We start from the raw sequence: 11,615 nt of genomic DNA on the forward strand, positions 1-11,615 counted from the left end.
AGAGAGAGAGAGAGAAGAAGAAGAAGAAGAAGAAGAAGAAGAAGAAGAAGAAGAAGAAGAAGAAGAAGAAGAAGAAGAGGAGGAGGAGGAGGAGGAGGAGGAGAGAAAAGAAAGAGAGCAGAAAAATTTAAAAGGCTTGCAGATAATATATTATTTAAGCTTTTCCTAAAGTATGAGATCCACAGTTCACAAGGAAAACACAAATACCCTCACAGCATAAAAAGATGCTCACCATTTTGATTATTTAACTAAGTATTAATTAAACAGTATCAGCTGGGTATGGTGGCTCATCATGCCTTTAATCCCAGCTCTTGGAAGGTAAAGGAAAATGAACCTCTGTGAGTTCCAGGCTAGCCAGGACTGTCTTACAACAAGAACAACAGAACAAAAAGCCATGATAAATATCAGTTCAGGTTATTAACACTAACAGGGATAGAAGGGACCAATAACCAGTTCTGGACACTGTATGAGGACACAAGCCTGCAGTTGCTGCTCAGAGGATAAAGTAGTGTCAGGGAAAGCCAGCAGCCCTCATCTAGAAACCCCTCTCTCACACATGGTCAGCAAGCTCAAGTGTGCAAACGTATACATAGGAGCACGATTGCTGTATTTAAGAAAAACTACACAGTGCTTATGAGAATACGGTTGGGGCTGAGGCCATGGCTCCGAAGTTAAAAGTGGATGCTGCCTTTCTAGAAGAGTGGTTCAGTTACAGCGCCCATGTCAGGCTCACAGCCACCACTAACTCTAGCTCCAGGGCAGCTGACATTGTCTTTTAGCACCCATGCATACACACACATATACTTACATACAGATCACAGAGAAGGAGGAGCTGTGTTCAGGCCATTTACTACTTCACCATCACCAACAACACTTTCCTCCAGTCTGGAGTGGTAGCAGAGAGTGAGGGAATGTGATCTGATTACATAATACTTATGGTTATGGCTTTAGTAGGTTCCTCTGCTTTGTTTCCTTTGGGTGGTACTGGAGATTAAACTCAGAGCCCTGGGTGTGCTAAAAGACTAAACTCCCACATGTTACACCAAAGTTGCTGGTGCTGACACTGTTGTGCCAGGAAGTGTTCGTGAATCCCAAAAGACCACCAAGGAGCCGGCTCTGATGTAATAGCATTAGGGTCTCTTTATTAAAGGCTTGGGCTTGGGCTCCCTCCAACCCAAGCCTGACACAGCAGGGCAGGAAGGGAAGGGAAGGTGGAGCAGCCCTGGACCCTCATCAGGGGTTTCAACAGGAAACAGGAGCAAGTGAGGGGCTGAGGGAGGGGGTGTTCAGTCCGGCAAGCATCTAATAGACTGACAGGTGGGTGCTCTGAAGCAAGACTATGGTCTGAAAGTACATCTGAAACAATCAGATGTTGATTGGCTGTTGCTAAGAGGTAGCTAGGGAGTAACTCTGGCCAAGGACAAGCCGCAGGGTCCTTCCTGGTGCACCGGTGCAGCCTGGGATCTGCTGTAGGTCAAACTCTCAGGCTTTTTTTTTTTTTAAGATGGAGGCCAGTCCCAAGATGGAGTAAGTTTGACCTCTCAACACAGCAGTCCTGGCTTTATATGATCGGAGTCTAAAATACAGGAATAAAAATACAGTGACCTTTCCTGAGCTTGACACAGAATGTATTTTACAATAGTGTCTACTAGGAGAGATGGCTCAGCAGTGAAGGGCACAGAAGACGCAGGTTTGGTTCTCAGCAACCATGTAGCAGCTCACAAGCACCCACAACTCCAGTTCCAAGGGATCTGACATTCTTGTCCAGCCTCCACATGTGTAAGACACACGTTATGTACATACATACATAGGAGGAAACCCTCATACATATAAAAGAAAGTCCTCAAAAAGAAAGGCAGACATACATGTACAACACAGAAAGCACTTATATTTTATGATTAATCAAAGTGCAGGATGGTACAGGTAGTGTAATCTGTTACAGATGAACAGCATATGTGCGTGTGGGGATGTGGACGTTAAATTGGCTGTTTCTAGAAGATAGGATTATCTCAGCTTTTTACTATCTATAAATAGCTGTGGTATTTGAAATTCAAGTAGGCATACTTTTTAAAAAAAAAAAAAAAAAAAAAAAAAAAAGGTAGGAGCTGGAGAGATGGCTCAGCAGTTAAGAGCACTGACTGCTCTTCCAGAGGTCCTGAGTTCAATTCCCAGCAACCACATGGTGGCTCACCATCACCTGTAATGTGATCCTATACCCTCTTCTGGTGTGTCTGAAGACAGCTATAGTGTACACATATACATTAAATAAATAAATAAGTGAATGAGTAAATAAATCTTTTTAAAAAGTATATAAATTAAAACTGTTTATTCTATTTGAAAATTATAGGGAGCAAAATCCAGTGGTAAAATACATACTTAATTAGCACATCCTGAGCTCAATCTCCAGCGTCATCAAAACGATGACACCACAGTAGCAAAAATGCCCACAGAGCTGGAGAGCCCAGAGTGCAGTGTCTAACCTGACGGAATCCCTCACACCGTCTTCTCTCCACCTGACGCCTGAACTGAAACCCACAGCTGAAGATTTAAACACCGACACTTTACGACTGTGCCAGACTTGAGGAGAGCATTATCTGTGATGGTGAAAGAGCAAATGGCCTGAAAATAGTCTGAGTGTGACTCTCAAGTGCACAGCAGACCTTAGAGGCCTCCACATAGAGTGCCTGTGCACTGCATGGCCCTTTGATGAGATTCGGAAAACTTTACTCCTAGACTGATCTCCAGATGTGTTCGGTATGCTTAGTCTAGATTTGTTTCTAGGTAGTTAAGAGAAGTCCTCTTTACACTAACTTGAAGTTAGATGTAAAGGAGGCAAACCACGGCCTCAAATTAGCCACTGCTCTTCTTTTCACATGTCTAGATGAGCGTGCAAGCTCTCCTGGAAGTCCAGGACTGCCGGGCACTGCTCCTTGGACTTCTATTAGCTGGTCCTGTTTACAGAAGCCTGGCAAGAAGCTGCTGTGCAAACAGCTGCTCTGTGTCTTAGCTGGATACACTCAACTCTGCCCTGTTACCTGTTGGATAGCTGCGCCTGAGAGCTGGGGCTCAGTACTCCATCTCGGCCACTCCATGAGCACACTAGAATTAAACAAAGAAATTATTACATTTTACCAGTGATTTTTCTTAAGACTAGCATGTGACAAATGGCTGGGAGTGGTGGCTTAAGCTTTTTAACCATAACCATGAGGCAGAAGACAAATCTCCTTGAGTTCGAGGCCAGCGTGATCTACATAACAAGTTCCAGGTCTGCTTAGGTTAGACCCTGTCTAATTATCCAAAAAAAAAAAAAAAAAAAAAAAAAAAAAAAAAGGGAAGGAAGGAAGCAAGTGAGCAACACTTGGCCTTTTGAGGTTTAGGGACCTGATCTTTTTATAGCTTTATCACCCTTCTAAGAACAGTTACTTTCCCACTGATGACATTGTACTTTCCGTGTTGGGACAAGAAAGCTTTTAAACCTACATCTCCTAAAACTGTGATCCTAAAGCTTACTTGTGGCATCCTTACCTGTTCTCACTCATCAGCAACAGGTCTATACAAAGGTAGCTTTACTGTTCATGTGGGAAGAGCTATTTCCTCAGGGGCTGCAGACAACAGGCTCAGATGGTATGAGCACGCGGCATCTATTCTGCTGGCAAGCGAGCACACTGACTAATTTGAAGAATAACTACTAATTTGAAGACTAACTTGGTAACCTATTTTGGGATGGAATTTCTACAGCTGCAAGAAAAGCAACACCTTCCAGATTACCCACATCCTCTAGCCACGGGGTTTATAAGAAATCGAAAATCTGACTCAGCACGAATCAGCTACAGTTTTTAAAGCATGATGGGACCTAAAGTCTTCTTTCTGCATATGCCATGCACAAACTTCAAGGCAGTGCTGCATCAGAAGCACCCACACACTGGATATTTGTGCCCCTTTTTAATAGTGACTTAAAATTACAATAATTGAAACCGTTCCAGTATTCATCTATATAAAGACATTTTTATATAAGTTAGTTTTGGGGTAGGCAAAGCAAAAATACATAAGAACAATATCTTATGTCTAAGATTAACATACTCTAAACTGCATTAAAAACAAAACAAAACAAAACAAAACAAAACAAAACAAAACACAGATCAGTCAGTGATCGACAGGATCAGGACACCTCCCTTTTCAAGATGACTGGCTGATTGTATGGTGCCTTGTTGTGGGGGCCACTCATTCCTCTTCTGTGTCCTTTCTGGTATATTCTCTATTCTGGTGCTGAAGACACAGAAGCTAATGCACAATCAACTCTACACACCATTCAAGATCACATTTGTTAACAAAGAGGAAAAGACTAGTGAGAGTTAAGGCAAAGACCATGGGACAGCTTCAAGCTTTTTTCTAATGCTAGGACTGAACCTAGGGCCTTGCTCATTCTGGGCAGATGCTCCACCACCACACTCAACACTCTGTTGAGTACATGTCTCCGCCTCCAAAACAAACAACACAAACCCACAACCCATTCATGCAAGTGAAAAAGAGCACAAACCCAAGAATTGTTATATGAAAAATATAAATGCATAGAAAAGGCTAAAACATTTTCTATTACTTATTTTTGCTGGGATTTTTTGTTTGTTTGTTTTTGAGTCAGGGTCTCACTGTATATTACTGGCTGGCCTGGAACTATTTTTATAGACCAGGCTGGCCTTGGACTTCCAAGATCCCCCTGACTCTGCTGCCTGAGTACTGGGATGAAAGGTGTGCACCACCATGCCAAACCCAAGAAAGTTTTAAAATGTTCTACTTAGAAGGGTTATATAAGAATTACTGGGGCTGGAGAGATAGCTCAGCGGTTAAGAGCACTGACTGCTCTTCCAGAGGTCATTCGTTCAATTCCCAGCAACCACATGGTGGCTCACAACCATCTGTAATGGGATCTGATGCCCTCTTCTGGTGTGTCTGAAGACAGCAACAGTGTACTCATATAATAAATACATCTTTAAAAAATTACTTATTTAAGGTTTCTGTTATACTATTAATATATTAACAATAATTAAAAACTGGGATATGGAGAACATTTGCTAACTGAAATACAGTATTATAGACCTTGAAAGGATGAATAAAAATAGCAAGGTAGACATAAAAAAGATTCACAAGGGAGATAAAATAATCAGAAAATTATGAGCATTGCTGCCAGTATGTACACAGTTAAGATAGGACAGAGGGATAAGGAGGAATCTCAGATTCTTTTTTGTACTTAATTTTGCTTTTGAGTTTGTTTTTTTTTAAAGAATTTATTTATTTTATTTAGATGAATACACTCTAGCTGTTGTCATGCACACCAGAAGAGGGCATCAGATCCCATTACAGATAGTTATAAGCCATCATGTAGTTGCTGGGAATTGAACTCAGGACCTCTGGAAGAGTGGTCAATGCTCTTAACCTCTGAGCTATCTCTCCAGTTCATTTTTTATATTTACTTATTTTTTGAGTGTGTTGCCTACATCTATGTATATGCAGCATACAGTGCCCAAAGCGGCCAGAAAAGAGCACTGGAGCCCCTGAGCCTGGAGTCCCAGGCAGTTGTGAGCCACCACGTAGTCCTGAGAAGCAAACCTGAACCCTCTACAGGAGCAACAAGTGCACTTAACCCCTGAGACATGTCTGTGGCCCTACAGAGCCTTCCTCTAGATCAGCCTTGAGTCACAACGTAAAAGAGAAAATGTTTAGAGTGGTCTCATCTACCTGTAATGGAGTAAAGAAGGTCCGGATGCCCTTAGCTACTTAACTTTCTGGTTTACTGCCCAGCACTTTACGTTCCTAATGTAGAGCCATCCTTGCTTAAGACATTCAAGACAGTGTACTAAGTCATCTTTATCTTCTGTTCCAATGCTCAAAAACAGGCCCAAGAATTTTCATGAGAAAATGCCTATTGGGAACAGGATTACAGCTTAGTCTGCAGAGTGCTGGCTTAGCATGTATGAAGCCCTGGATTCAGCCCTCAGCACTGGATAATTGTAACGGAGTGCGGTGACACACACCAGCAATCCCAGCATTGGAGGAGGGGGAGGGAACAAGGATCAGAAGTTCAAAGGTCAATTTCATCCATATAGCAAATTTAATGCTATCCTGGGTATATGAGACCCTGTCTGATAAAAATGAATAAAATAAAAATACTGCTTTTTGAACTGCTTTTTTCTATTATATACAACAACTAACCTGTGCCAAAAGAGATAACACACTCTGAGATCCAGCCCTCAGACTGCTAAACTACTACTGCAGTAATCTTTGCTTTACATATGACTTCAATAGCACACTTAAGCAAATGTTCTGCTAATCATCCCATTTGATGCAGAATAAGTGATTGATATTTTGGTTACAGCAAAGTGATGTCAGGATCATTTGTTCAATCCAAAATGGACAAAGCATTCCGGTCTGCAGGAGATGATTGTCTTAGGAAACACAGGCATGTAACTAGCATGGCGATGATGACACAACAGACATGGGGGTAACACGGTGTGCTAATGCATATAATACATGCATGAACTTACCTAATCGTGAGTGCTTTCTGGAGACAAGCAGGAACTAGCTAAGTGAATGGATGGTCGTGAAAAGGAAGCAGCAGATGCAACGAGAGCGCATGAACCACTGCAAGCGGCCATCTGGCCAGTGCAGTGAACGCCTGGCACAACGGCAGCTGAAGCTGAGGAAGGAAGCAGGAAATAGAGCCTAGAGGTTTGATTGGCCCCGGGACTCCTCCCTAGGCTCTGACTACCATTTGTCTCCGAAGAACTTGAAGAGGAGGACTTTACTGAGACACTTCTACTCTTACAACTGTCTTCAAGACCTAACGTTACTTTACTTCAAACTGTCTCATGTTTCCTTTGACTAATTCACATTTATCACCGTCTTGTGAATCTTAGAAGAACAATGGATTGGTTACTCTGTGCCACTGACTGCAAGAAGGAGCAAATCTTAGCATCAATTTAGAGCTGCTCTCATTGCACAGACCTCCCTCAGACCCTCACTCATCCTAGCTCTGTGCTCCCTCTTCTATATATTTAGAAAACCAGGGCCCAGCAGAGGGTGCTCTGATCCTAGCACCCAGGAGGCAGAGGCAGGTGGAGCTTTGAGTTTGAGGTCAGCCTGGTTTATACAGTGAGTTTCAGGACAGCCAGGGCTACATAGAAAAGCCCCATCTCAAAAGCCCAAAGCAGAAACAAAATAAAACAAACAGAAAAGAAAAGAAACCTGAAGCTGGAGAATGGCTTAGTGGTTAAGAGCACTGACTGCTCTTCCAGAGGACCTGGGTTCAATTCCCAGCACCCACACAAAAGCTCACAGCTGTCTGTAACTCCAATTCCAGAAGATCCAACACCCTTATACAGATATACATGTAGGGAAAACGCCAATGCACATAAAATGAAAATAAATAAGTTTTAAAAAGAAAACTCTTTTTTTCATAGGGTACTTGTAAAATTTAAGTGAGATACCTGTCCGAAAAGTATTTCATAAAGATGATAATTATTGCCGGGCGTGGTGGCGCACGCCTTTAATCCCAGCACTCGGGAGGCAGAGGCAGGCGGATTTCTGAGTTCGAGGCCAGCCTGGTCTACAAAGTGAGTTCCAGGACAGCCAGGGCTAAACAGAGAAACCCTGTCTCGAAAAACCAAAAAAAAAAAAAAAAAAAAAAAAAAAAAAGATGATAATTATTAAGAATCAGCTTTATCACATTACTATTATATTGTCACTCATGCAAAAATGTACTAGTTGGTATCTAACATGTAGCCTGCAGAGAGAGCCTCTGATCCATTTCTGTCTTTAGGGCCAGGCAATGAAACCCAGCCCTGGGGAGAGCACAAAGGTTAGAGCCCAGGTGGAGCTCTGTGGTTAGAGTTTGCCTAGCGAGCACAAGGATCCCTGGGTTGGATCCTAACACAGTAAAAGACAAGCAAAAAGCCATCTGAGCTTTCCTAGACAGTAAGCAGGAGGATGGCCCGGCAAGTCCAGTGGTGCTCACAGTGCTCCTGACTGCGCACACTCACGAGGGCTTGCTCCATTAGGTGTACACACACATATATGGCAAACACTACAACAACGGCCTTAAGCAATCCCCTTTGCATTCTCCTAGATCATTCTGTTTCTGCTTCCCCACTGAGAACTCAAGTCAAAAGTACCACATCTAGTCCCAATGGCTTCCCCGCCTCGTGGGAGCAAACGACATGGCTCTGCCTGGTTCTGTTTCCCATTCCTGGGATGTTCTTACCACTATTTCCTTCTTCCAATGTCTAATTCAGTGGTGGCCTTCACCATCACTTGGGGTACTACAGCAACAATATCATCTTTTTCCTATCAATTCCGACCCACCTCAAATGCATATGTAAATGTGTAAGCCCCAAAATAATAGTTAATCAAATAGTATCCTATATTTGATATTTTCTTCTCTCTAAAATACTGGTTCTCAACCTTTCTAATGCTGCGATCCTTTAATACAGTTCCTCATGTTGTTGCAACCATGAAATTATTTTGTTGCTACTTCCTAACAGTAATTTTGCTACTGTTCTGGATTGTAATGTAAGTATCTGGTATGCAGGATATCTACTTTGCGATCCCCAAAAGGGTCACGACCCACAGGTTGAGAACAACTGCTCTAAACTACAGCAGACTGTGTTCTGCACCTGTCACATTACATGGGAATCTCAGATGGCAACGAGTACAGTGTAGACGCATATTCTTGTTACACGAATGCCAGCGGACTAATGAGAGCAAGCTTCCGCATATCACCTTCCAGCCTGGCTTATGTGACATTCGGAAAGAAGGAGGGAAGGCATCGCAAATGCAGAAGGCTTTCTTCTGGGATAAGGAAAGGGTTTTGATTTTGTTTCCATATAGGGAGCTGAAGTGATGGTTTTGTGATGGTGATAACAAGCAGCTTGTTAGAAGTCCACAGACTGAAAATTCTTTCAGAAAAAACCAAACAGGAAGTATGTGTTTAGGAAGTGGGGCTGAGCTTAGGAAAAGCAAACAGAGCTGGATGTGAGAGAACAGGGGGAGTTCTTAGTGCTTCGTGGATGTTTAAATGGAAAAGTAAGACTTTTAAATCTAGACTCCAAAATTCAACTAAAACTGAAAACCTGACTAAGGGGCCTTGTTTTAAACTTAAAAAACTAAAAAGAAACACCCCTCCTAACCCCAAATGTATGAGAATGACAGGAGCTGGAGTTTTTAGTTGGTAATAACACACTTAACTGAACTGAGGCCCTGGGTTTAATCCCTAGCAACATACACACACAGATGCATACACACACACACACACACACACAGCTCTCACTAAGCTTCACAAGTCTAAAGTCCCTGCACACATCTGAATGTCACAACTTTAGAGTTAGTAGCATAACTAATAACAATACACTTACCTTTGTTTTCTCCCTGTTCGCCAACAACCCACACTTCTTTGCCTGAAGTCTGCACCTTCAAAACACTGGTGATAATGTACTGCAGCCTCTGTGAATCCAGATTGCAGCCAATCCCGACCACTCTAGTTGCAGGAAATGTGCTCAGCTTCCATGTCACATAGCTCATGATTTCCACTAAATGTTACACACAGTGACAATTTAAGGGTTAAAAAAAAAATCAGCTGGGCAATGGTAGCACATACCTTTCATCTCAGCATGCAGGACACAGAGGCAGAGGGATCACTGTGAGTTCGAGGCTAGCTTGATCTACAGGGTGAGTTCCAGGACAGCCAGGGATACACAGAGAAACCCTGTCTCAAACAAACAAACAAATAAACAAACAAAACAAAAAAACTGCTTGTAGCCTGGCTCACCTGGAAAGGATCATCACTAGTGAAGTATGTCAACGGTTTTACAGAGTCATCATAGGTCATAAATGCACTGGAGCATCATACTCTCTGAGGCAGGGTCTTGCTAAAAAGTCTATCTGGCCTTGAACTCCCAATCTTCCTCCCTCTGCTCCCGAGTATTGGGATTACAAAAGTGAACCACCATGCTGGCAGTATGCTTATAAAGTGTACTGAAAACACTAACCAAGCTAAGGCATTTTTATATAACGTTTTCATGGAACATAAATTGTTAGGATAGAAAATAAATAAGTTCCAGTAATAGTTAAGCAAGACAGGTGAAAACTGGGTCTAGAACGTGTTGAGGCTCACTCCTTTTAACATAACTGTAGCCATGTTGTGTTCAGAGTCCGTGTTACTCACAGGAGAAACTGAGCTCATAGTTACAGACAATGAAGAATGTTACTTATAAGCCAGAAAGTTATGCCTTGTACCATTATCTCAATGTCCTGAAATCCTCTGTCCTCCACCTGTCCACCACCCCTCCTACCGCACTTAGAGCCAATCAGCTTAACGGTTAGTTGATAACGCTTTGTCTCGTTAGCCAAAAATGTTCTACTAGCTCACTGTTCACCTTTTAACTTTTGAACCTGGGTTTTCCTATAAAAAGCTGCCCTGAGGACAGACAGGTGCCACAATTTTTCCTTCTTGAGGTCCTGATTGATCATTCTCAAAGTGTTCAATAATCTTGAGTGGTCAGTGCTCAGCTAATCCCATGCCCCAACAGAAAGTAGGAAAATAATAATTTCAATTCAATGAAGAACTATTCTTTTGAGTGTTCATGCACCTGCAGGGGTTTGAACCCAGGGCCTCATGAATATTTGCACTCTACTACCAAGCCCCAGCCCCAGCCCAATAATTCCATTTCACTGATAAATTTCTTTCATTTTAGGCTTAAATCAAAATACTGATTCATATATTATTATGTAGTACACCACCTTAAGAAAAAAAACCACAGGCTGGTGAGATGGCTCAGTGGGTAAGAGCACCCAACTGCTCTTCCAAAGGTCCGGAGTTCAAATCCCAGCAACCACATGATGGCTCATGACCATCTGTAACAAGATCTGACTCCCTCTTCTGGAGTGTCTGAAGACAGCTACAGTGTACTTACATATAATAAATAAATAAATCTTTAAAAAAAAAGAAAAAAAAAAAAGAAAAAAACCACAACTCCCCTTTCTTTTACATACCAAAAGGATTTAAAGGAACTAATGTCTGACAATCATAAAGGAAACGTAAGTGTGGAACATTTTCTTTTTTTTATATATTTGTAATTTTTATTTAAAAATTGACAATGCCATATACATATATAATGCATTTCAGCCATCCCCACCTCTCTTATCTCCCTTACACTCCCTTCAAATACTCCTATTTACAAGTCTCTTTCTCACCTTCACAATTTTGGCTTTGTTTTGTTCCCCACATAGTTTAAACAGGGCTGACTGTGTGATTCGGGGTTTCAGACTTTCCACTGGAGTCCTGTAGGCTCAAATGTGAGTGTAAATGTAAATCAATGACTGCTCTCAATGCATATTCTTTGGCCTGTGGTCCAGTGTACAGGAATGGCAGGGAGGGAGGATGGGAGTGGGTGGGTGGGGGAGCACCCTCATAGAGGCAGAGGAGGGGGTATGGGATAGGGAGTTTCTGAAGGGGAAACCTCTTTTTTTTTGGGGGGGGGGGTTCGAGACAGGGTTTCTCTGTGTAGCCCTGGCTGTCCTGGAACTCACTTTGTAGACCAGGCTGGCCTCGAACTCAGAAATCCACC

General features: G+C 42.3%; 1 protein-coding gene across 1 annotated transcript in view; it reads right to left on the bottom strand.

Moving 5' to 3' along the window:
* Uevld (UEV and lactate/malate dehyrogenase domains) overlaps window positions 1-11,615 on the bottom strand; it is a 32,653-nt gene that overhangs the window by 3,503 nt on the left and 17,535 nt on the right. Inside the window, exons 9-10 of the mRNA XM_021201119.2 lie at window positions 9,405-9,578; window positions 3,036-3,099 (exon numbers count right to left, since the gene is read on the bottom strand). Coding sequence (XP_021056778.1) covers window positions 3,036-3,099; window positions 9,405-9,578 — 238 coding nt within the window. The remainder of the gene's footprint in view (window positions 1-3,035; window positions 3,100-9,404; window positions 9,579-11,615) is intronic.

This window comes from Mus pahari, chromosome 1 (assembly GCF_900095145.1).
Source record: "Mus pahari chromosome 1, PAHARI_EIJ_v1.1, whole genome shotgun sequence".
In the NCBI taxonomy this organism is placed as follows: domain Eukaryota; kingdom Metazoa; phylum Chordata; class Mammalia; order Rodentia; family Muridae; genus Mus; species Mus pahari.